Source organism: Lemur catta, chromosome 13, assembly GCF_020740605.2.
Source record: "Lemur catta isolate mLemCat1 chromosome 13, mLemCat1.pri, whole genome shotgun sequence".
NCBI lineage: Eukaryota > Metazoa > Chordata > Mammalia > Primates > Lemuridae > Lemur > Lemur catta.
The window spans coordinates 7,095,758-7,123,211 of record NC_059140.1 but is presented as its reverse complement, the minus strand read 5'-3'; the positions used below and the strand labels follow the sequence as shown (position 1 = coordinate 7,123,211).

The 27,454-nt window shown below is 38.6% G+C and overlaps 3 protein-coding genes across 3 annotated transcripts in view; 1 reads left to right on the top strand and 2 right to left on the bottom strand.

Annotated features, from left to right (window-relative positions):
• The window catches only part of LOC123649020 (protein ZNF738-like), a 130,785-nt gene that overhangs the window by 32,075 nt on the left and 71,256 nt on the right, over positions 1 to 27,454 (bottom strand). The window lies entirely within an intron of this gene.
• The window catches only part of LOC123649224 (zinc finger protein 43-like), a 30,567-nt gene continuing 10,624 nt past the window's right edge, over positions 7,512 to 27,454 (top strand). The window contains exons 1-2 of the mRNA XM_045567204.1: positions 7,512 to 7,526; positions 9,341 to 9,467. Of these exons, the coding sequence (XP_045423160.1) occupies positions 7,512 to 7,526; positions 9,341 to 9,467 (142 nt within the window). The remainder of the gene's footprint in view (positions 7,527 to 9,340; positions 9,468 to 27,454) is intronic.
• LOC123649198 (Y-box-binding protein 1-like) lies at positions 13,810 to 14,975 on the bottom strand. The gene has a single exon (XM_045567157.1). The coding sequence runs from the start codon at positions 14,906 to 14,908 to the stop codon at positions 13,934 to 13,936; it is 975 nt and encodes a 324-aa protein (XP_045423113.1). The 5' UTR covers positions 14,909 to 14,975; the 3' UTR covers positions 13,810 to 13,933.

The following is a 27,454-nucleotide window of genomic DNA, read 5'->3' as shown; positions in this document are numbered from 1 at the left end:
TAATCTTGGTCCTCATATAAAAGGCATGCTATCACTTTGTACCATTTTTTGAGGTGCTAAGGATTGGTGCTAAAGATTTTTTTCAGTCTACAGTAAGGTGATCTTATGTAGATGGGATTCAAAAAACTATCCCAAAATGAAGGTTTCAGAAGCAAAATTTTCTGACCTTGCCTTTTCTGCCTGCCTCTTGTACCAATTCTTCCCTGAAGCTAGCCATAAAAACCAGAATCCCTCTTCCCCAAGGCAGGTCATAAAGGCCAGAACTCCTTTTTCTGAAAGCTGGCCATAAAACCTAAAATTATTCTATGTTAAATGGCCATAAAGTAATTATCTGACCTACTTCATTTTACTGTAAAACCCCATTCCAGAAAGGGCCTTGCCCTGCACCCAAAAAGTAGGAATGCACACTCAAGAGGCCAAATGGAATCTAAATATAAAAGCCTTGCTGGGTTCTGCGACTCAGCCTGTTAGAATTAGCTCACACGTCTTTTTTTTTTTTTTTATGTCCATTTTGTAAAATATTTCTTCTGGAAATTTAAAGTTGGTTCTATCACTAATAACTGTATGGAGGGAGAGGATGTGATTAAGCCTGCAGGCTTTGGCCTCTAATGGAGTGGCTTGCAAGGGGCCCCACCATCTGTAAGCTGTGTCCTTAGCAAATCACCCAAACCTGCTGTCCTTCAGTTTCCTTATCTTGAAAATGAAGATAATATTTCCCTCTAACTCCACAGGGGATGTTATACACTGATTAATTAATATATTCAGAAATGTGCCAGGCATATGATTGTTCTCAGTAAAACTCTTATTATTATGTATATCTATGTAGTTATTTCTTATTACTTTTTTTTTTTTTTTTTTTGTGACAGAGTCTCACTCTGTTGCCCGGGCTAGAGTGAGTGCTGTGGCGTCAGCCTAGCTCACAGCAACCTCAAACTCCTGGGCTTAAGCAATCCTACTGCCTCAGCCTCCCAAGTAGCTGGGATTACAGACATATGCCACCATGCCCAACTAATTTTTTCTATATATATTTTTATTTGGCCAGATAATTTCTCTCTATTTTTAGTAGAGACGGGGTCTTGCTCTTGCTCAGGCTGGTCTCAAACTCCTGACCTTGAGCAATCCTCCTACCTCACACTCATTATGTATGTATACATCCATCCCCTCCCCCCACCCCCCACATCTGCCCAACACCCAGTTGGTATTATTCCCAAATGTGCACTTAGCTGATGATCAGGGAAACCAATTTGCCGGTAAGGACATGTGGTGTTTATTTTTCCATTCTTGGGATACTTAGTAGAATGGGTTCCAACTCTTTCCAGGAGAACAAAAGAGATTCTATATCACTGTTATTTCTTATAGCTGAGTAATACTCCATGGTATACATATACCACATTTTACTAATCTACTCATGTATTGATGGGCATTTGGGTTGTTTCCACATCTTTGCGATTGTGAATTGTGCTGCTATAAACATTCGGGTGCAGATGTCTTTGTAATAGAATGTCTCACTCTGTTGCCCAGGCTACAGTGCCATGGCGTCAGCCTAGCTCACAGTAACCTCAAACTCCTGGACTTAAGAAATCCTTCTGCCTCAGCCTCCCAAGTAGCTGGGATTATTGGCATTCACCACCATGCCTGGCTAATTTATATGTGTGTGTGTATATATATATAAATATATATGTGTGTGTATATAAATAAATATATATATATATATATATAGCTGTCCAGCTAATTTCTTTCTATTTTTTTTTTTAGTAGAGATGGGGTCTCGCTCTTGCTCAGGCTGGTCCTGAACTCCTGAGCTCAAATGATCTGCCTGCCTCCGCCTCTCAGAGGGCTAGGATTACAGGTGTGAGCCACCATGCCCAGCCAAGCTCACACTTTTTTGTCCAATCATATTTCTAAATGGCTGTTCATACTGTAAACATAAAAATGGACAATTTCCCCTGCATCTTTGAGTGTTCATTCTGAAGGTGTCCATGTATAAGTTTTAATTCTTTCTCCTATTAATCTTCATGTCAGTAAATTTTCAGCAAGTCTTTATGGGAACAGTGGCCTTTGTGCCCAAACTTTGAGGTCCAGGGATGCTTTTTCTACAATGTCAATAGATTTTGTTTTGGGATGTGGTGTTTTGGAAGGATCTAAGTAAATACTATTTTTAAACAGGATATTCTATAGTGTCTACTATGTTTATAAAATTTAGAAGGGATGTTATATTTGTTTAAAATATCAAGTCTTATTAAAATACTTATATGTTTTTCTTGGTAAGATTTAGGAGTTTAAAAGAAAAAAATAATTAATACTATATTGATCCATGTTCTGTGTTATAGATCTAATTTACAGGGTTTAAAAATGGTTAACAGAAAAGTAACTTAAAGTGATAGCTGGAATCTAAGTGCACTGCTAAGATAAATAAACAAATTAGGTAAAGGTGAATATAAATGGAATAAATACAAATAAAATTTTCATATAATTTAAAATATTAAAGTCATTATGTTAAGTTAAAGAAGATAATCATAAAATGTCTGAGTCATTTATCAGGTAAAATACTAGAACATTGGTTCTTAAACATAAGTTTAAGCTTATATAACTTGGTATTTTACTTTTGTATTTAGGAATGCTAATAAAATTGGTGACTGATAACAGTTCAAAGTTACTTTAACTTAGGTTTTTGTAAGAGTTGACATTGTGATTAATATATGTAATTGAAACTTCTAGATGGAAGGGAAACAATTCTATATAAGAATTTTAATAAAAAGGGTACAAGACATAAATATTAATAGTTCTATTAAAAAAGATAATTTTGTCTAATTCATTGGTTTTTGAAACTGCTTTAAGATTCAATACATAAATGATCTTTAAAAATTAAGTGGATATAAAAGTTAAAGTTTATAAAAGGTTTATAAAAGTCTTAACTTATAGTCAAATTGGTTAAAATTAGATGTATTTGTTTATGAGATTTTATTGAGATTAACTTTATCACTAATGCACTAATACAATGAAAAATTTGGCTTTCTCTTTTGACCTGGATTTTCATATGGTATTCATAGGAATAACAAAAGACTTTAGGAATAGCAAAAGAGTTTTTTATTCACCTTTTATTAACAACATATGAAAAATATAATATGACAAAAGAAGATTTATCCCAGGAATGAAATGTTGGTTTAATGTCCAAAAATGGATTAATGTAATAAATAATACTAACAGAATAAAAATCAAAAATTACATGGTCATCTAAATAGACACAGAAACATCACCTAATAAAACTCAATATTATTTTCTCATTAAAAACTCAACAGATTAGAAATCATAGGAAACTTTCTCTATCTGTTAAAATTCATCTACAAAAACCCACAGCTGATCTCAGACTAATTATGACAGACTAGATGCTTTCTCCTAAGATCATGAAGAATGTAAAGGTATCCACTGTCACAACTTATATTCAACATTTTAATGAGGTGATAGCCATGGAAATTTGGAAAGAAAAAAAAAACATTAAAACATCCATATTGGAAAGTAAAAAGTCAAACTAGTGCTATTAAAAGATGACGTAGGCCAGGCGTGGTGGCTCACACCTGTAATCCTAGCACTCTGGGAGGCCATGGTGGGAGGATTCCTTGAGGTCAGGAATTTGAGGCCAGCCTGAGCAAGAGAGAGACCCTGTCTCTACTAAAAGTAGAAAAAATTAGCCAGGCAACTAAAAATAGAAACAAAAAATTAGCTGGGTGTGGTGGCTCTTGCCTGTAGACCCTGCTACTGGGGAGGCTGAGGCAGGAGGATTGCTTGAGCCCAGGAATTTGAGGTTGCTGTGAGCTAGGCTGACACCACAGCACTGATTCTAGCCCAGACAATAAAGCAAGACTCTGTCTCAAAAAAATTTAAAAAAAAAATTAAAAAAAAAAAAAGTAAGTGGAGATGACCTGGGCAATGATGGACAGGGCAAGGGTCATGAAATATTAGTATTGAGAAGGATTGAAGTGGAATCATGGGAGGCAAATGTGGAATTGTGGAAAATGTTTTAAGCTATAAATAAGTCAGATTCAAGTTGAGGCACCAAAAACTGCAATGCCTGCAGCCAGCACTGGCCAACAGTAAGGGCCCAATTCTTCTCCACGACAACACCTGACCACACATGGCACAACCAACACTTCAAAAGTTGAATTAAGTGGGCTACGAAGTTTTGTCTCATCTGCCATATTCACCTAACTTCTTGCCAATCGACTACCACCTCTTCAAGCATCTCAACAACTATTTGCAGGGAAAATGCTTCCACAACTAGCAGGATGCAGAAAATACTTTCCAAGAGTTTGTGGAATCCCAAAACATGGCTTTTTACACTACAGGAAAAAACAAACTTATTCCTCACTGGCAAAAACGTGTTGATTGTAATGGTTACTATTTTGTTCAATAAATGTGTTATAATGATTTAAAATTCATGGCCCAAAACTGCAATTATTTTTGCACCAATCTAAGAAAAAGACTTCATCTAGTATATCAAAGGGTATAATGTCAGCAGGGACCAGATGTTCAGAGACTACACCCAACCAGATAAGGATGTAACCCTTTACTACCAGTCCTCACCAGAGGACTGAAGGGCCATAAAAAGAGCAGGGCTTCACCAGCTAGGTGAGGTCATCTCTATAGACACCATCTTGCTGTCACTTGTGGTCAGCACCTGGCATTTTCTGCCAGAGGCATGCCTAAGTCAAGGACTCTGCCTTGAAAGATGTTGATGATCATGCAGATTGGCCCAAGATACTCTTCTTGTCCATATTGCTCTCCTTGGACTGGTTCATTAACTCCTTTTCATGTCCTCTTTCTTTTGATGTTAAATGTCACTTGGTTGGATATGAAAATTTTAATCTATAACATGTACATATTGATTAAGTATACTACTATGTATGGTTTGCAATATTGACAGACTTGTGGATTTGCTTGCACCTGTGTACCAATGGCTCTGACTACTGAGAGCCAGTTGTACTAAAGAGAATATTCTTTTTGGAAACTCCATGTAGCTCACAGCTTTTATGATTAAAATAGCATCAGTAAAAGTCTGGACTTGCGGAAAGACACAACCATACATAGAGCCGGTTATGTCTGAACTTGTGCCACTCAAGACAATATGCTTTACTGATCTCATGCTTGGATGGTATGACATTGTCAAGTGTTATAAAGGTGTGGAAACTATTGATCTCAATATCTGCATGTATCTGAAGAAGAGAAATGTTAAGACATGACTGTTGCTGATAACAACAAACCACCTAATGAAGATAACTGTTAGATCTCTGCTACATATCAATATCCAGGCTGAATGTGTTGTCCGACTCCTAATAAAATTTAACTGTTACTGAAATTTACTCCCTTACAGGGATTTTACATATATCAAGTAATTCAATCTTCATTAAAACAATAAATATCATAGGCTGAATATGATAGAAGTAAGTGAATTACACTTCTGTAGGTCTTGCTCAGATAACTAATTGAAATACTTTATCCTTAGCAGTTTGATATATTATCAACTCAGGTGTGGCTATGCAAATCAAAAGACCAATAGTAGACCTATACACAAAAACCAATTGTGTAAGACAGAAATAAAAACTTTCAAGAAAAATATATGAAGTGGATTTTATCATTTTATGTTTCCTACTTTTTATCTTTCTGCCTTCCCAGTCAACCAGAATTTCTAGCAAATGGTCAATTCCACCATGATTTCTCAGTTCCTCTTCGTGGGCTAAAGGCTGGAAACTGAGGTTCTTGCACTCCATGCTATTCCTATGAAGTACTTGGCAACCTGTTTGGGAATCTTTTCATCATCATTTTGACCCCTGTCAACCAGAACCTTCCACAGGCCCATGTATTCCTGAGGAATTTGTGCATTGTGAATATGTGCTGTATTTCTATCACTGCCTCCAATGCCTGTGTTAACTCTGTCACTGAAAACAGGGCCCTCTCAGGGGATGGGTGTACAACTCAGATCTTCTTGGACATTAGTTGTGTGTATGTAGTTTCTTTTCCTCACCATCATGGCCCACAACCACTGTGTGGCCATCTGCCAGCCCATCCATTCCCCAGTCCTCATATACCACCACTTTTGTGTCTGAATAACACTGGCTTCCATATTCTGTGGTCTCTGCTATGCAGACATGCACACTGTCAACACCTTCCAGTGGCCCTTCTGTGGTTCATCAATTCTCCTGTGATGTCCCCCCTCTGTTGAGGCTCTCTTGCTGTGACCCCTTCAGCAATGTGCTCTTACTTATTGCCTCTGCCATAGCAGTTTGTGGTGGCTGCTTTACCTTAATGCCCATGTTATATATTTGCACATTTTCTAATGTGCTCAAATTTCCAACCAGAAAGTGAAGAAAGGCCTTTTTTCACCCATGCCTCTTATATACTCACAGTGTCTGTCTTCCTCAGTTCTCTCATGTGTATGTACCTACAGGCTTGGGTAACTTCTGAAACAATTCAGGATATAATTCTTTCTGTATTTTATGCTATATAGTTTCCATTCTTGAATCCTATTATAGTTGTGTGAAAAGAAGAATAGAAAGGCTAGCACCACATCTAAATTTTTCTGTAATCACCTTTTTAGTACTCACCTTTTCTGGCATTATAAGGATTAAGTCACACAATGTAAAGGCTTCTTCCCAGTGCAGCATACCATCCTTCTGAGCACACAGTACATGCTCAGTAGACATTGCATTATGCTGGTCTTCACTTTGGAAAATAAGTATCTGTGTTGTGATGACTGTTGGGCATAAGACACTCTGTATGCTGTGCTTGCTGTCTCTAGCTGAGTGCTACTAATAATGGATCTAGGTTGAGCAACATCAGCACTAAAACCGGACTTGATAAAGAAGCCAATTAATATCCCCCTTCCACACCAGCAGATCACATTTCTTAGAGTGAGGCCGACAATATGACATGATTTATATTCACATTGATGGTTCAGAGATAATTTTTAAGTAATTGCCTCTCAGCCCAGCCTTTCAATTAGGATCACCTGGCTAGCTTGAAAGAAACACCATCACCTGTCTATTGGGCTGGGTGGGAACATCCATGTGGTTTTAATTGTGCCCCAAATAATTCTAATTTGATACCAGGATCAAGCATTAGAACTCCCAAATACATTCATGAGATTGAGTTTAGACTCTGTTCCATAGAGAAGTCACAGGGCCTGCTGTTTTGGGTTTGGTAGGGGCATATCAGTGTGGTCCAGATTCCCACTGCTGTAGCAGAAAGTCCTGGCACGTGTAGCAGGGGGAGGTCACCAAGGGAAAGACAGGAGAGCCTCACATTTTAGTCTCCATGAGAAGACATCATACCTGACTGTTTCCTGTGACTAAGAACAAGTGAGTGTAGACCTTTCTGCATTTTGTGGTCCTCCTGCTTGTGGATGCTGTGTAAACAGTGTAAGACATTGTGCTGACTCCTTTCAGGGCATAGTCTCAAGATGTAATTCTACACAATCTCACCTGAAAAGAAATTTCAGAGTAGAAGGAGAAGGAGAAATGGCTGGTTTTCAGGTAAGTGTGTCCCAGGTTAGGGGCTGTGTCCACTATTCCTCCTGGAATGTCATGCAGAGCTTCAACTTTTAGAACTTGTAAACCTTTACTTCTTTACTTCTGATGTTTATGCCTAATGAGTTTTTTTCCACTACATTTTTTTTCATTTCTTCTTATGATATTCAAGGAGCCCTGGAAAATCCTTCCTCCCTATATAACAAAGCCTGCTCTACATTCTCTTCACCCAAGCTTCTTAATAAAATAATCAGGTTTCATAATAAATGTGTGATATGTAATATTGAAAATGTTCCCATTGTGACAGGTCAACTTACAATAGTGTGGATATCTGAGATTCCTATTGGGGATGGGATAGGGTCTTTGTATTTGAGTGAAGAAGGGGAACATGTACTCTCAAGGTTTGATCTGGATGTTTTCATCATCTGTATGTGAAATAGTATTTGGAAAATGCAGAAAGAGGATAGCATTGATTGCCTAGGATAACAAGAAAATTATGGAAAAATAAAAAATAGAAGACTTTCTCTGTATAATGCAAAAGTATTTACATACATTATTAAAGATGACAAAACATGGGAAATATCTATAACTTGAACTTTGCATAAAACAGGTGATTCTTCATGGTTACATATTGTTGGGCACTACCATCCCAGCAGTGATATTTTTATCCTCTGTGCAATGGTGTCTAATACCAATTTGTCCCACTACAGTTGATGTTAATTTCATTCACTTGGTTAAGGTGCTCTCTAACAGATTCATCCAATGTAAAGTTAATTGTTTTTCTCTTTCTTATTAACTGTCTTTTGGAGATTTACTGACTGATATGCATGAACCATCACATTTACATTGGAAACTCCCCTTTCTTTTTATGCTTGCTTTGGAAAATGAAGTCTCTTATCTGTGTCTTCTGGTCAGATGAACTGAGATAAATTGAAAGTCTACCAGTTACTGGATGTTGACAAAATACTGTCCTTAGGTTAGACACACTGGCTTCACTGGTTATATTCTGCGAAATGAAGAGACTCAGACCCCACCCCAGATCTCCTGAATTAGAATCTGTATTTTAACAAGATCTCTAGTTCATTATTGTACACGTGAAAATTGGCTGATACCTTCTAACTCACTGTTTTTCTGTGTGAGAAATACGCACAACTTATTTCATATGATGTAAATACAGCACACATAAATTTATATTGCTGTGTTGAGGCCCTTAATTTTATTTTATTTATTTATTTATTTTTTATTTTTTTGGAGACAAAGTCTCACTCTGTTGCCCAGGCTAGGGTGTCATGGCATCAGCATAGCTCACAGCAATGTTAAACTCCTGGGCTCAAGTGATACTTCTGCCTCAGCTTCCAGAGTAGGTGGGACTACAGGCATGTGCCACTATGCCTGGCTAATTTTTGTGTATATATTTTTAGCTGTCCATATAATTTCTTTCTATCTTTAGTGGAGATGGGGTATCGGTCTTGTCAGGCTGTTCTCAAACTGCTGAGCTCAACAAATCTGCCCGCCTCGGCCTCCCAGAGTGCTAGGATTATAGGCGTGAGCCACCATGCCCGGCTGAGGCCCTTAATTTTATATTAAATACTTTATCATACAAAACAGTATCATATGCACACTAGTTTCATACATGTTATATGATCTTCATACCTGAGAATTAGAGAATATGTTCAAGAATTTCACTGTGCTAAAAAATAGCTTTTTGGATAATTCCGGTCACCCATATGTCAGAAGCAGTTCTCATAACTTTCATTTTCCTTGTAGTCAAATTAAGAACTCTTTCCTTGGCAACTTGGAAAATATGTGTCTTTTTTCAGGAACTGGTGACATTCAGGGATGTGGCCATAGAATTCTCTCCAGAGGAGTGGGCATGCCTTGACAATGCTCAGCGCGATTTGTATAGGGATGTGATGTTAGAGAACTACGGAAACCTGGTCTCCCTTGGTGAGGATCACTTCAATACACAATTCCTATTCCACACTAAAGGCATGATTTTATTTTTATAGATTGTTTCTTGGAAGTTTCTACTTTACATGAATGAATTTTATATCCCTGCTTTTAAAGAAAATTTGAAGGATTTTGGTGTAGAAAATAAAATCACTAGATGTCTCATCTTGTGAACTTTTTCCTTTCTTGAGCTGATTTGTATACTTCACTCTAGATTAGTGGTTCCTCTAGAAATCAGGGTATATCATTGTTGCCTGCACCTTAGACTAAAATTTCCAGCCCTTATTTTTTATTTGGTGCTAGTGGGAATTGGTGCTCTGGGGCCATGAATTTGGAATAATTTCTTATCATTCTACATTGTCTGTGAGAAAACAATATTTTGGAAAACAGTTTTCTAGAATCTTCCATAATATTCTGTCCATAAGTATAGTACTTATAAGATTAGTAACTAGAGAGTCTTCAGCAAGAGTTCTGTGAATTCTTTCTAATAAAACAGGTCTTGCTGTCTCAAAGCCAGAGCTGATCACATGTCTGGAGCAAAAGATAGAGCCCTGGATTATGAAGAAAGAGGAAACAGCTAAATATACAGGTAAGTGAGATTCAGTAAAGCAGGTAACAAGTGTCAGAAAGCCAAAGCTCAAGGAGAAAGGCAAATATAAAAACGTGGTTTGGAATGCTCCATTCTATTGGAAATGTTTTTTGAGAAGCCTATGTATGTTTCTCTTTCTCTTCCAGACGGACGTCTTCTGTCCCATGCTCTTAAACTCTCTAAGAACTGTACCCCTGCAGTGATATTCCTTAGAATTCAGTGAGAGCCAAAGTTCTTGTCATGGCTTATAAGAGACTATATTATCTGTAAACACTTCTGTTGTTCGGGGAGATATGGGAATATCTGTACATATTCTGAAGACCTCTGTATTAAAGCATCTTTTGACAGCATTTTGCTTTGCTGCTCCGTCTGGAGTACAGTGGTTGATCATACCTCTCTACAAACTGAAACTTCTGTGCTCCAGGGATCCTACTACCTCAGTTTTCCAAGTACCTAGGACTATGGGCATGAGCCACCATGGCCAGCTGATTTATTCATATTATTATTATTATTGTTAAAATGCAGTCTCATTATGTGGCTGGGGCTGGTTTCAAGATCCTGACCTCAACTGATCCTCCTTTCTTGGCTTCCCAAAGTGCTGGGATTATAGTTGTGATCCACCATGCCCAGCTCCATTTTTTAAGTTCCTTTTGTTCCCTCATTTTTGAAATGTGTAAAAGGCAATAGTGGAGATATTATGATTTGCTTCAGTAATGCTAGAAACACTAGGGACAGATATTTCATATTTTCTGCATCATGATTTACAATTCTAAGGTTTCAGAGGTGATCCTACAGAAATTCAGACTCATTAACTTTATACAAATGCATGGCCTCTTCCTAAACCTAAGAATATCTAATGATATTTCACTTTGAAATATCCTTTTTTCTTTTTTTATGTATATTCTTTTTTCTAGTATAATATAAGAGTAAAATTTCAACTTTATTGTACCCAGATTCCCAAACTGTAATATAGTTTATTTTCCCTACTTATCTCATAGAATTCTTAAATATACTGTCTCCTTGAGTACTTCAAATTGCTGAATATATTCATACTCCCAATTGATACATTATATTTTTTTTTTTTTTTTTTGAGACAGAGTCTCACTTTGTTGCCCGGGCTAGAGTGAGTGCCGTGGCGTCAGCCTCGCTCACAGCAACCTCACACTCCTGGGCTTAAGCGATCCTCCTGCCTCAGCCTCCCGAGTAGCTGGGACTACAGGCATGAGCCACCATGCCCGGCTAATTTTTTCTATATATATTTTTAGTTGGCCAGATAATTTATTTCTATTTTTAGTAGAGACGGGGTCTCGCTCAGGCTGGTCTCGAACTCCTGACCTAGAGCGATCCACCCGCCTCGGCCTCCCAGAGGGCAAGGATTACAGGCGTGAGCCACCACGCCCGGCCGATACATTATATTTTGATACTTATATTCCATAATTTCCCCCTATTTAGTACTGTCAGGGAATTGTCATTCATATATATGTGTGTATGTGTGTGTATATATTTGTATGTGTATGTGTTTAACTGGTAAATTTTTCCACAAATAAGAATTGCATAACTGTATATATTTTTTCTATATATTGTAAGTATTGCTGCAGTATACATGGGGGTGCAGAATTTTCTTTAGATACTCATTGTACATCTTTGGTTATACTCATAAGTAGAATTGATGTACTATAAGGCAGTTCTATTATTTACATTTTTAAACAAAACTCTGATGACATTACCTGTTTACAATCAATAACAGTATACAGGGATTCCTTTTCTGCACACTTTGCCCACACTTGTTATGTCTTTTTTTGGACATTAGCCATTTTAACAGTTGTGAGGTGATACCTTATGATAATTTTGATTTGTGTTTGCATGATGTTTTGGTGATGCTGAGTTACTCTTCGTGTTACCTTCATAATAGAATTTTATGTCTCCCATTTAAATCTTTATTACATCTGGAGTTAGTTTTTGAATATCATGTAAGAAAAAATAGTCTACTTTTATTCATTTGTTTGTGGGTATCCAGTTTTCCTGCACCAAGCATCGAAGGGACCATACTTTATACATTGAGCATTGCTAGTGCCTTAGGTAAAGGTTGGTCGAATTTATATACTTCAGTTTATTTCTAAGCTCTCCATTCTGTTCCATTGTTTTTTTGTGTTGGTTTTATGTTCATATTTTGTTTTTATTACTATCACCTTGAAATATAGTTTGAAATCAGAAAGTGTGATGCCAGAATCTTTTTTCTTCTTTCTCAATATTGTTCTGGCTCATTAAAGTTACATGAGATGTCATCCAAATGTTAGGATTTGTTTGTTAATACTGTGAGTAATGCCCCTGGCATTTTGATAGGGAGTGCATTGAATCTATACATTGTTTTGGATAATATTTTTCTATTTACTCATGTCATCTTCAACTTCTTTTATTAATATCTTGTAGTACTCAGTGTAAAGTTTGTTTTTTTTTTTTTGCTACTTTGGTTAAATTTATTTCTTAGCAATCTACTCTCTTCATGTTATTGTAAATGAGAGTGTTTTCCTTTTTTATTGGATAGTTTATTAGTGTGTAGAAAAACAACTGATGTTTGAATGTAGATTTTATATCCTGTGACTTAACTGAGTGGTTTTATTACTTTATAAGGGTTTTTTCCCTGTCTTCTTTATGGTTTTTGATATATAAGATAATGCCATCTGCAAACAGTGTTATTTTTACTTTCTCCTGTCTAATTTGAGTGGATTCTTGTCATGTTCTTGCCTAGTTTTTCTGCTTAGGTGTTGTAGTAATATCATAGAATAGAAACATTAAAAGTGGTTGCACATTATCTTCATATTGGTATCTGTGCATGTGAAGGATTAAATACCTTTTCCAGTTTTTATAAAGTGGTTTTGGAAGGCAAAGATGTTTCCTCTTGGGTACTTGTACTAAAGGTATGTCCATTGGGTTTTCAATGAAGAGTTGCTGTAGCTAGGTCAGAAGGCTGCCCTTTGCTGTGCAGCGGAGTCTGCATTTGGTGGGCCAGTTCTGAAGGGCTTGGGTAGTTATCAATCCTCTCTTGTTTCTGGGTAAGCAGGTTACCTTCAGGATTTTGATCTCTATGACACATACTAGGGTATGTTTGTGCAGTTGAGTCTGCATATGGTGGGGCTGATACCAGCTGTGTGCATGGGTGTGGCACCCAGTGAGTACCTTGGAAGTTTCCCTTCAGGTCTCTATGTGGATCTATGCACTGAAAGAATTGGCCATGGACTGTAGTTGAGACAGCTGCAGCAGAGTCACAGGTCTGCTTTTCAGGTGACAGTAAGACCCAGTTATTCAGGTCTGCCTGCATGGCTGTAGATAGATGTGTTTCTCCCAAAGTCTCTGGATGAGCAGCACCACTGCAACTTTGTCACAGGAACAGTTAGAGACTCCGTGTATCCAGGTTGATTGACCCATGATGTAGTCTGTAGTCATGACAATGGGTGCTTTTATTATTATTATTATTATTATTAAGACCTTTATTAAAGGTGCTTGCAGTTTGTTGACTTTTTTGAAAAAATCAAGTTGTAAACTTTTATTACAAATTAAAAATGAAGTTCTTAAAAATCTCAACTTGACCAGATATGAAACAATTTAAAAACCTTTAAAGGCGCATTGAGAAAAACCAGGCTTTTTTAAAAAACACATTTGTTATTACCAAAAAAGACATCTTTAGGTAAAAATAAGAAAAACCCCATGCTGCATAGATAATGCAGATAGTTCTAGTTTTCTCGTCAACAGGCAAAAAGCAGGCACTTAAGGTCTTCAGCTCCAATCTTGTTCATTTCTTATTGCTGGAATTTCATATTCATTTCTTCTTGTTGGATGACTAAACCGGACGATGGTGGAGATGGTAAGCCGGCATTTACTCAGCCCCGCCCTGCTCAGCCTCGGGAGTGGACAAATTCTCAGCTGGTGGATCGGCTGCTTTTGTCTCTTTGTCCTCTTGTGGTTTAGGGTTTTCTGGGCGTCTGCGTGGGTCATTGAAGTTGCGGCGGTACCGATGTTGAGGCGGCTGCTGACCCTGAGTCTCATCTCCTTGATTCTCTTTATCCTCTTCATTGCCGTCCTCTCTGGGCTGTCTTTGGCAAGGAGGGCCCCTGCGGAATCGTGGTCTATAACCCTGATACATATTCTGTCTTACTGGTGGTCTACCTTGTTCTCCTGCACCCTGGTTGCCAGCACCCTCCATCACTTCTCCCTGCACAGGAGGGTTGGGATACTGTGGTCGATGCCCATAGGGTCTCTGCATGTAGTAAGGTGGGAACCTTCGCCTGCGGTAGGGCCGGCGTTGTTGGGCCTGGCCCTCAGGAGCACTCTCCGATCCCTCGTTCTTTTCCCCACTCTCACTGTTCTGGTAACTCTGCTGGTAATTGCGTGGAGGATCCCTGCGACGTGGATAGCATCTATAATGGTTACGGTCTGCTGCATATTTACTGCCTTGAACTGGAATCCCACCAGCGCCTGTATCATTTGCTGCCTCTGCACCCTTTTCTCCTTCAACAACATCGAACTCCACAGTTTCTCCATCTCCTACACTGCGAAGGTACTTCCTGGGGTTATTCTTTATGGCAGTCTGGTGCACAAATACATCTTCTTTGGTGTCATTCCTGTTGATGAAACCATATCTGTTTTTTACATTGAAGCATTTTACTGTCCCCAAAACCTTCGTTGCAATGCTCTTCTTGTCCCCGCTGGCAGGCGCCGGCGATATGAGGCCGCCCGGGCCACCGCTCCCTGCGCCGCTGGCCGTGGTGCGGGGCTTGGTGTCTGCAGCGCTGAGGGCGGGGGCGGCAGGGGGGGCGGCGGGCGGCCGCTGGGTTTTGCCCTCGCTGCTCATGGTTGCGGTGGTGGTGACTGGGGCCGGCTGCGGCAGCTGCGGCTCCTCCCAATATGTGATGGTAACTAGGCGGGAGGCGGCGGTGGACAATGGGTCCTTAATTTTGGCACCTGAATGAGAGCCTGAATATTCAAAATGACCCTCCAGGATCTATGGTTCCACTAGGGTTTAAGGACCTTCGATTTAAGTCCCCAAATTCAGATAAATGTAATTTTCCATGGATGATTGTCAAAGTTTTGTTGTTGTTTGGAAAAATACAAGTGGATCCTTCCCCTTCCATCATATTGCTGAGTTTAGTCTCCATATATATATATATATATATATATATATATATATATATATATATATATATTTTTTTTTTTTTTTTTTTTCTTTTTTTTTGAGACACAGTCTCGCGTTGTCGCCCGGGCTAGAGTGAGTGCCGTGGCGTCAGCCTAGCTCACAGCAACCTCAAACTCCTGGGCTTAAGTGATCCTACTGCCTCAGCCTCCCGAGTAGCTGGGACTACAGGCATGCGCCACCATGCCTGGCTAATTTTTTCTATATAGATTTTTAGCTGTCCGAATCATTTCTTTCTATTTTTGGTAGACACGGGTCTCACTGTTGCTCAGGCTGGTCTCGAACTCCTGACCTCGAGCGATCCACCCACCTTGGCCTCCCAGAGTGCTAGGATTACAGGCGTGAGCCACTGCTCCCGGCCTCCTTAATTATTTTTAATTTCTGATCTGTTCTGTTTCAATTTTTTATAATTTTAGAATCAAAGGTTCAGAATAACATGACAGTATTTCAATTTCTCCACATTCTCACCATATGTATGTATGTATGTATGTATGTATTTGTATATATATTTATTTATTTAAAAGCTCTCAATGTAATGAATGTGAGGTGATATCTCATTGGGATTTTGCTTTGCATTTCTCTAAAGATTAACAATTTTCAGGATCCTTTCAAATTCTGTTTGTCCATTTGTATTTCTTCTTTGCAGAAATGCCACATCAATCCACTGTCCATTTTTCAGTCAAGCTATACACATTTTGTTGTTGAATTTTAGTCATTGTTTATATATTCATGATGTTAACTGCTATCAAATATGTGATTTGCATCTATTTTTACCCATTTTGTAGGAGGCATTTTTACTCCACTGAGTCTTTTCTTTGTGCAGAAATTTTGAAGTTTGATGCAATCCCATTTTTCTTTTCTTCATTTTTATTGCTTATGCATTTGATATTACATCTACTAAAACAGTGCCAGGACCAATATCATGATCTTTCCCTTTTATTTTCTTCTAAGAGTTTTATACATGTATTTCTTTTTTTTACTTCAGCTTATTATGGGGGTGCAAAAGTTTAGGTTATGTATATTGCCAATGCCCCCCAACACCCCTTGAGTCAGAGCTTCAAGTGTGTCCATTCCCCAGACAGCGCACATCGCACTCATTATGTATGTATACACCCATCCCCTCCCCCACCCACATATGCCAGACACCCAATCAATGTTATTCCTGAATGTGCTCTTAAGTGATGATCAGTGAAACCAATTTGATGGTGAGTACATGTGGTGATTATTTTTCCATTCCTGGGATACTTCACTTAGTAGAATGGGTTCCAACTCAATTGACCATCAATACATGAGTGGATTAATAAAATGTGGTATATGTATACCATGGAGTACTACTCAGCTATAGGAAACAATGGTGATATAGCATGTTGTTTTTATTCCTGAAGATTTGTTTTCAAATCAAAAAGTGCAATGTATCTTTGTTTTTATTTTCTAAAATAGTCTATTTATTGTTCCAATATATTTTAGAATTTATTTTATTTATTTTATCTTTTTAATTTCAGCTTATTATGGGGGTACAAAAGTTTAGGTTATATATATTGCCCATGCCCCCCTACCCCTCCGAGTCAGAGCTTCAAGCTTGTCCATTACACAGACAGTGTGCATCACACTCATTATTTAGGTACACACCCATCCCCTCCCACCACCCCCCTCATCTGGCTGACACCCAATTGGTGTTATTCCCAAATGTGCACTTAGGTGATGATCAGGGAAACCAATTTGCTGGTGAGTACATGTGGTGCTTATTTTTCCATTCTTGGTATACTTCACTTAGTAGAATGGGTTCTAACTCTATCCAGGAAAACATGAGAGATCCTATATCATCGTTATTTCTTATAGCTGAGTAATATTCCATTTATGTTTAAGTATTTAATTCATTTAAGATACATTCTATATATAGTACAAGGGAAGGGTCCAACATCATTTTTTTCTCTCATAAATATTCAGTTTTCCACAGCATTTGTCGAGGTGAGTCTTGTTTTTCATTGTGTGTTCACTGCAATCTTGAGGAATGTAATTTGATCATGGACACAAAGGTTAATTTCTGGGTTCTCCATTCTGTTCTTTCATCTCATTATTTGTCTTTGTGCTAGTAGCATGTTGTTTTTATTCCTGAAGATTTGTTTTCAGATCAAGAAGTGCAATGTCTCTTTGTTTTTATTTTCCAAAACAGTCTACCTATTTATTGTTCCAATATATTTTAGAATTATTTTATATATCTCCAGATCAAGTATGATTGGAATGTTATAGACATTGCATTAAAATTTTATATTACTGTGGATACTATTGACATCTGAACAATTTTAAATCATCTGACCATTGAGCATGAATACATTTAAGAGTGTGTTTAATTTTGACGTATTTTTTTTTTTTTTTGAGACAGAGTCTCACTTTGTTACCTGGGCTAGAGTGAGTGCCGTGGCATCAGCCTAGCTCACAGCAACCTCAAACTCCTGGGCTTAAGCGATCCTACTGCCTCAGCCTCCCGAGTAGCTGGGACTACAGGCATGAGCCACCATGCCCGGCTAATTTTTTTGTATATATATTTTTAGTTGGCCAGATAATTTCTTTCTATTTTTAGTAGAGACGAGGTCTCACTCTTGCTCAGGCTGGAATTTTGACGTATTTTTGTATTAGCCGGTTTATCTTTTGCTTTTGATTTCTAGGTCCGCTTCATTTTTGCAAAAAATATATGTTGCATGTTTTTAGCCTTCTTCAAGTTGATAAGACTTAAGTGTCCTAACAGCATTTGCCATGTCTGATTGAAACTATTGTGTATTCTGCTACTTTTGACTGAAGACCTCTGTAAATATCTTTCCCATCTAACTGGTCTATAATGTTTTTCCCATTATCTGTTTCTTACTGATCTTCTATCAAATTTTTGTATTCATCATTGAAAGTGAGGTCTTGCAGTCTCCTATAATTAGTGGGTTGCTAGGTGTTTCTTACAACACTTCTGTCCACACTTTTGTTCATATTTGCTTAATATATTTAAAAGCCATGATGTATATAATATATATTTTAAAATATCTATGATAAAATATGTGCATTGCATGTATATCTTCTATGTGTATTCTGTGCTATAGATTTCTGCTAAATGACCCATTTTATCCTTATATTATAACAGTCTTTGACTCTTCTGATGGTTTTTGACTTAAAGAGTATTTCCTGTAATTATGGCCAAAATATCCTCCTCTAATTATTTACATACATTTTTTTTTTACAATTACTTTCCACCAATTTGACTTTTCAGAGCTAAAGGAAGGCTTTTGTAGGTGGCATATTGTGGGGCGCTATTTGTTTTTAATTGATAAAGTCATCTTATTGTTCATTAGAGAGTTTAAACCACTTATATTTAAAGTAACTTCTAAAGGACATGAAGTTACCATTGAAATTTGTTAATTCTTTCCCATGTGCCCTGTAGATACATGGTTCCTCATTGCCTGTCTTATTCTCTTAATTTTTGTTTCCTTGATTTTGAGGTGACATGATTTGATTGCTTTCCCATTTGCTTTTGCATACCTTCTACAGGCATTCTGTTTGTGACCACATTAGGAAATGGAGACTACCTAAATAATCTCTATGTTATAGCTATATATCTTCATCTCATAACAGCTCCACTTCAAGTGAATAAAAAACCTACACATCTCAAAGTGCCACATGTTTTTATTAACATCACAAATTATACCTTTTATATTATATATATGAGAACAGCTTTTTGCACATTTATGCCTTCAGTTTTTTTAATTTAATATAATTATTATGAGGGTTTATGAACCATCATGATCATATAGAATTCCATATCTGTTTATAGATTTATCTTTAACACAGAGCTTTATGTTTTTAAGTGTTTATAATGCTACCCAACATCATTTTATTTTTCATCACAGTGGACTCCCTTTACCTTTCTTCTGGCCTATTCCAGTGGTGATGAACACCATTGACTTTTGCTTAGCTTGGAAAATCTTTAATTTTTCTCTTGTTTTTGAAAAAATATTTCCCAGAGGAAGCCTTCTTAGTTGGTAGTATTTTTTTTATCACTCTGGAATTTAGAAAATTCTCAGCTGCCTTATTCTCCAAATAATTTTTCTGCCATTCTCACACTATATTCTTCTTCTAGGAATCTTTCTTAGATATATTGGTCTACCTGCCTGTGTCCAATAAGTCCCATACTCCACCTTCAGTTGTCTCCATTTTAAAATTTTGCTTCCATGACTCAATATTTATAAATGAAATGTCTTCAACTTTCTTATTCTTCTGCTTCATTAAGTGTGCTTCTGTGCTTCTCTAGAGAATTTTTCAACTCAGTTATTGTATTCTTCAGATAAACAATTTGTGTTGGGTTCTTGTTACAGTTTTTATGTCTGTTAATATCTCAGTTTTTTCAGGCGTCATTTTGCAGATTTTGTTGGCTGTGTTTTGTTTTGCTTTTAGAGAATGTTTCAGATGATTATTTATAATGTTTTACAGATACTGCAAATATCTTCATTTCTTAAGCATTGATTCCTGGAGATTTATGTTTTTTGCTGCTGTGGAACAGGTTTTGTGAATCCTCTGCATTCCCTGAAATCTTGTGATAAGTTCAGTTAATTTTATCTTTGTTTTTACCTATACATTGTAATTTTGTGTGACAATATTCAACTCTGCTCAGTTAAACACAGTATGAGTTACTATTTAAATTGGAATTAGCGATTTATCCATTGCTAAAATAATTCTGTATGTGTTTACTTGCCTGTATGAGTAAAATTATACCTAGTTTGTTTCAAACTTACTTGTTTTCTTGGTCTGTGGTCTATAATTCTTTTATCTTGACTAGGTGAGTAGTCATAAAAATTGTAATTTCAGCAGCTCTTTATTGGTGAATGTGTATTATATTTGTGTGACAGAAATAATCATGTAAGGAGACTTCAAGAGGGCTGACGAGAATCAAGGCTTGTCGGACCTTTCAAGTAGAACAGTTGAGAATTCAACAGAGGGGAGTGGAGGATGATTCCTGGTCAGCAGTGGACCATAGGGTCTGAAATAAGTGGAGTCCAGGACACTAACAGCAGGTACTGAGCAGCTGAGAAGAGAGAAGGATAGAAGGTAGGAACAGGCACAAACAAAATCACAGAACTTCTGGAGCCCTGGGAAAAAAGTAAGGGATTTTGACCTTCCCCAGCCAGGTGCCTCAAGCCTGCAATAGGATGCATGTTTCTGATGCCATGCGAATGTGCTATGAGCAACAAGAGAGCCAGCATCACTACACCTGGACACTCCATCCTCTGCACCTGATATACTCCCAGCATCCCAGGAAGTAATTTTGGCTTAAGGTTCTCATAGCTGTGTGACCACACTCACCCCATAGCATCTGCCAAAGCACCTTGCACTGAGTGACTCAGCCTGCTCTGGGCAATGGGTAGCACACTTCCAGCAAAAGCTGCACTGAGTGACTGAGCAGGCCTTCGGCAATGGGGTGCAAACAACACACCAAGCCTGCCTTGGAAAATGTAGCTGGTGCTGCAACTCAGAGAGGAGGAGGGTGCCCTGGCACTCACGCTTCCTGAGAGTGCTACAGGAAGACCATGGCCCCTTCTTGCCACCATAGCTGATGCTGGAATTCTGTGTGCTGAGATGCCCAGCTCTCAGTGCCATGGGTGCATTTTCAGCTAGTTCCAGCAGCGTGGCCTCAGCTTGTGGTCTTCCCATTGACAGGTACTTGGTGCATCTGCCTGCTAATAGCACAGTCAACAGGATGAGAAGCACTGGGGAAGGTTCCCAGTTTCAAAAGCAGGCAGTGAATGAAAGGCCATGTCCATTGGGAGGATGTGGAGAAGAAAAGGAAAACACTGGTCTATCAATGTTCCCCCTCCAAATCTACCCTCACGAACCGCCATATTGGATTTTGCTGAACCAGGGAGAATCAATTTGCATAAATACTTGTTCCCATGGTAACTAAATATATCTGGTACCTCCGTCTGACTTAGAGAAGCTGCCCACAACACCACTCACATTAATAGAGAGTTCAGCTTGATCCAAAAGTTCCTTGAGCTGCCAGTGTTTCCCAAGGGTAAGTGTCCCCCTGGCAGAGTTTCGTGAGGGTAGAGAGAAGACACTATAGTTGAATGTGGTCATTTCAGCACCTTCTGGACCCAGAGGAATGGAATGGACGTTTAACCTATACATATCTGTGAACAGCATTTGTGGAACTGGAGGACAGCATAATCCAACCTAACCTCACCCAGCCTAATTCCCCACCTGCCTCTTCTGTGGTAGTAAATAAATGACTTACATGGAGGTTTCAGGGCCCCCACCCAGCACCTGGGGCATTGGAGGGCTTCTCCTGAGGAACTAGAGCTGGTCACAGGATCCAAAAACAATAGTTTACTTTCTTCCTTCCTGCAAACACCATCTACTGACAGGGAGATAAACTCACATGCCTGTTACAGCATTTACTCAGTCATAGAGGGTGTAGTTAATTATCACTCACAAGCACCAACTAACTCAGAAAATAAACTGTACATATCATTATCTTAACAAAAGAAAATCCAAAATAAAAAAGCAAAGTCTGCTGCAGATGAGAAGGAACCAATGAATGGACTCTGGGTGTATGAAGAATCAGAATGAAGCATCACCCCCAAATGGGAACACCAGGTCCCTAGCAATGAATACCAACCAAAAACAGAATATTGAAAGGACATATGAAGTATTTCAAACATCGATAGGAAGGAAGCTTCATGAAATTCAAGATAAAATGGAAACCCAACACAAAGAAACCACAAAACCTATTCAAAAACAGAATGAAAAATTTACAAAAGATATTGAATTAAAGAAAATTTTAACAGAGTTTCTGGACAGGAAAAATTCATTCAATTAACTACAAATCACAATGGAATGCCTTAAGAACAGGTTACATCAGGCAGAAGAAAACAACTCAGAGCTTGAAAACAACACCTTTCAATTAAACAAGTCAATCACAGAGATAGAGCAGAGAAATAAGAGCAATGAGCATAGCCTCCAAGATACATTGGATCATGTAAAGAGGCCTAAGATAAAAATCTTAGGGACTCCTGAGGGTGAAGGAGAAAATAAACAAGGGTTGGATAATTTGGGGGGTAAAATTAAGGAAAATTTTCATGTCCCTGCTACAACTCTACACATCCAGGTTCAAGAAGCTCACAAGACCCTTGGGAGATTCATCAAGAGACAAAAATATCACAACACATTGTCATCAGACTGGCCAAAAGAAACATGAAAGAGATACTGCTGAGAGCCATAAGGTGAAAGGAGCCAGTAACATACAAAGGAAACCCTGTTAGACTAACTGCAGACCTCTCAGCTGTGACCTATAAATCAAAAGGGTTTGGGGGCCTATTGGGTCTTCTCAAGCAGAATAATGCCCAGCCCAGATGTTTGTGTTTTCCAAAATTAAGTTTCACTTGAAGTGAAAATAAAGTCTTTCTCAGACGTGCGGACACTCAGGGAATTCATCAAGACAAGACCTTCTCTGCAGGGAGTACTCAGAACTTCGTTATTCATAGATCAGCATGATAAACACTTACCAACATGAAATCACCGAAAAGCTAAGGTAGACGTCCAGTGGCTTAAGAGATAAAACAAACCAACAACATTCAGCTCAAAAGAATGAACAGAAATCCACCACATTAATCAAATATTTCAATAAATGTGAATGGTTTTAACTACCTAGTGAAGAGACATACGCTGGCTGACTACATAAATATATACAAGGCAAGTATCTGCTATCTTCAGGAAACACATCTAACCCACAAGGACTCATCCAGGCTGAAGGTCAAACGACAACATTCTATGCTAATTGAAACCCAAAGAAAGCTGGAATAACAGTTCTCATATCAGATAGCTTCCACTGCAAATCAACAAAAGTAATGAAAGAGAAAGATGGCCATTATATAATGATAAATGTTTTCTCTCTTGAGCCATTGTGATAACTGGGTTTTTATCTTTATCTCTTGAGTAGTTTCACATTCGTGGGTCTTTCTTGTGCTGGTCTGTGTGTACCACTGTTTTGAGTACTTCTTGGAGAGCTGGTCTTGTCTTGGTGATTTCTCTGAGTTTTTGTTTATCTGAGAATGTCTTAATTTCACCTTCATATATAAAACTGAGCTTAGCTGGGTACAAGATTCTAGGCTGGGCATTATTCTGTTTCAGAAGAGTGAGAATGGAGCCCCAATCTCTTCTTGCTTGTAAGGTTTCAGTTGAGACATCTGGCATGATTCGGATGGACTTTCCTTTGTATGTTACTTGTTTCTTTCTCCTTACAGCTCGAAGAATGGCCTCTTTAGTGGATATTTTGGTCAGTCTGATAACTGCATGATGTGGTGTCTTCCTATTTGGTATGAATCTCCCAGGGGTTCTTTGAGCTTCTTGAACCCGTATATCTAGAGTTTTGGCAAGGCCTGGGAAATTTTCCTCAATTATGTCTTCAAATAGCTTATCCAACCCTTGCTTATTGTCTTCTTCACCCTCAGGAATGCCGATAACTCTCACGTTAGGCTTCTTCACATAATCTCACATTTTTGTAGACTCTGGTCTTTTCTCTTATTTCTTTGCTCCATCTCTGTGACTGACTTATTTAATTGGAAAGTGTTATCTTCTATTTCTGAGATTCTTTCTTCTCTTTGATCTACCCTGCTTTTGAGACTTTCCACTGTGTTTTGTAGCTCCCTCAATAAATTTTTCATTTCCAGGAGTTCAGTTTGATTTTTCTTCAATATTTCTATTTTTTTAGTGAATTTTTCTTCCAAGTCCTGGATCTTTTTTATGGTATCTTTGTGTTGGTTATCCATTTTTTCTTGCATAAAATTCAGCTTATTTATGATCCATGTTTAAAATACTTCCTGTGACATGCTGCTATTTTGAATCTGGTTTGTGTCAATTGGTAGAAAACTAGTAATCCTCTTTGATGGCAAAATTTCAGCTTGATTCTTTATACTCTTTCGCTGAGCTCTTCCCATCTGGATCAATCGTTAGGTCCCTTCTTACAGCTTTAGTCTGGATAGAGGCACACCATGCGCACTGATCTTACGCTGTGTAGCAGCCCAGGTAAGCTGCCTCCTCTGTCACTAGGGGGAGACATTCACGTGTTGTTCAGGATTTTGCTACCTCAGCTGGGGGGTTACTCCTGTTGGATCCAGGCTCAGAGAATTAATTTGACCCAAAGCTGATTTGAGAGTCAAGTCACTGGGCTGTTCTAATTGCAGATGGAAAGTGACTTTTTCCTTGCCTCTTCCTTTCCCGAAGTGGTTTCTGCCTCTCTCTGCATGAAAGACAGTGTCTAGGGGGAGGGGGAGTGCCTTTGTTCGCCCAGCGCCCCGGCTGCTGCAGCTCCCATGGGGGATGGTCCGCCCCACCCCAATGTCCGCAAAGTCCACACTCCACTCTCGTGACTTGGAAGCACTCAGTGTTCATGCAAAGGCGGTGCTCCTAGTGGGGGTCCATGGACTAAGGGAAGGGAGCAACCCAGGGAGCCACCCGGTTCCCAATTGCTCCGCAGAGGCTAGGCTGTAGACCCTGACAATGGCGGCTGCCTGCCTGCAGATTGCTGGCACTGGGGGTGAAAGTAAAGGGTACAGTAGGGGCTGGGAGAGCCAGGATTGAGGGAGCCCAGCCGCTTGCATAAAGGAGAGAGTTCGGAGTCCCCCAGGTGTCTTTCACTGCAGCCCAGCACAAACCCTCTCCTGCCAGTTGCAGTCCACCCACAGAGCTCCGGGGTCCAAAATGCCTCCTGCTATTGTCTCCTCTCCACAGAGCCCCACGTCTCCTGTGGTGATTCTGCACTGGCTTCAGGCAGATCCCTAATTGAGTGGGTGTGGAGGTCAGTGGGGAAACAAGCCACTTTCCTATGGGGCTGAGCCCACCTCACTCACTGGTGAGGCCGGTACAGCCATCCCACGCTCCCCTCTCTATTGTCCATCCTGCACTCTCCAGATTTTCATGTTCTGATTTCCTGTTCACCTCAGTCTTTTCTTGCCCTCTGTGTCCCATGCTGATTCTCCATGGATTGACACCGCTGTTCTTGTGGGGGAGTGATCCTCTAGCATTGTGGCAGACTGAGATCCATGCATTCCTTTCCAGGAGCACGAATCCAGGAGGTCACCACCACTCCACCATCTTTCAACCCAACATGAGGAATAGAAATCTGTCTTCACTTATCAGGTCTCTCATTAAATGTGAATGGATTGAATTCCCCACTCAAGAGACATAGACTGGCCCAAACGTTAAAAAAATACAAGCCAAGTATCTGCTGTCTTCAGGAAACTCATCTAACCTGCAAAGATGCATTTAGACTGAAAATAAAAGGGTGGAAATCGATATTTCAAGCAAATGGGAGCCAAAAGAAAGCTGGCATGGTGGTTTTAATCTCCAATAACTTAGTTTTAAGTCAACAAATGTAATGAAGGACAAAGATGATTACTATATACTGGTGAAGGGTACACTTCGACAAGAAGACATAACTATACTTAATATATATGCACCCAACTTAGGTGCACCCAGATTCATAAAGCAAACCCTACTTGATTTGAACAAAATGATAGATAATAGAACGTTGATAGTCGGAGACTTTAACACACCTCTAACAGTACAGGACAGGTCCTCCAAACAAAAAATAAACAAAGAAATAATGGACTTAAATAGAATGCTAGAACAAATGGATCTGACTGACATCTATAGGACATTCTACACAAAATCCACTGAATATACTTTCTTCTCATCAGCTCATGGGACATTATCCAAGATTGACCATATCTTAAAACATAAAGCATGTCTTAAAAAATTAAAAAAAATAGAAATTATGCCATGCATCTTCTCAGATCACAGCAGAATAAAAGTAATAATGAACCCTAACAGAAATTCTCATTCCTATTCAAAGTCATGGAAGCTAAACAAGCTTTTCCTGAATGATTATTTTATAAATGAAGAAATCAAGATGGAAATCAAAAGATTCTTTGAATTAAATGACAAAGGAGACACAAATTATCAAAATCTGTGGGACACAGCTAAAGCAGTCCTTAGAGGAAAATTTATTTCCATAAATGCCTATATCAAAAAGACAGAAAATTTACAAATAGACAACCTAATGAATAGACTCAAAGAGCTGGAGAAGGAAGAACAGAGCAACCCCAAACCCAGCAGAAGGAGAAAAATTATTAAGATCAAATCAAAACTAAATGAAAAGGACAACAAAAAAACCATAAGGGAGATTAATACAACAAAAAGTTGGTTCTTTAAAAAAATAAACAAAATTGACACAACTGTGGCTAGACTACCCAAGAGCAGAAAAGAAAAAACTCTAACAACCTACATCAGGAACATGAAAGGAGAAATCAAGACAGATGTCACAGAGATGCATAATATCATCTATGAATTCTACAAAAATCTTTATGCACACAAATTAGAAAATGTGGAGGAAATGGACAAATTTTTAGAAACACATAGCCTTCCCAGGCTCAACCAGGAAGAAATAGAATTCCTGAATAGACCAATATCTAGATCTGAAATCAAAACAGCAATAAAAAAAGCCTTCCCAAAAAGAAAAGCCCTGCACCAGATGGGTTCACACCTGAATTTTACCATATCTACAAAGAAGAACTGAAGCCCATCCTACATAAACCATTCTCCAATATCGAGAAGGATGGAATTCTCCCCAACACATTCTACCAAGCCAACATAATTTTAATACCAAAACCAGGAAAGGATGCAACAAAAAAAGAAAACTACAGACCAATATCCCTTATGAATATAGATGCAAAAATTCTGAATAAAATACTAGCGAATCGAATCCAAGTGTTTATCAAAAAAATAATCCATCATGACCAACTGGGCTTCATCCCAGAGATGCAGGGAGGGTATAACATATGCAAATCTATAAATGTAATTCACCACATAAATAGAAGCAAAAATAAAGATCATATGCTCCTCTCAATAGATGCAGAAAAAGCATTGACAAAATTCAACATCCATTTATGATAAGAACACTTAACAAAATAGGCATAGACAGGGCCTATCTAAAAATGATACAAGCCATATATTACAAACCCACGGACAACATCATACTGAATGGGGAACAACTGAAAGCATTCCCACTTCGAACGGGAACCAGACAAGGCTGCCCACTGTCCCCATTACTTTTCAACATAGTATTGGAAGTCCTCACGAGAGCTATCAGGCAAGAGAGCAGAATCAAGGGAG

Coding starts and splice junctions, on each gene's coding strand:
- LOC123649198 (XM_045567157.1), bottom strand. CDS start 14,908: ATGAGCAGCGAGGGCAAAACCCAGCGGCCGCCCGCCGCCCCCCCTGCC.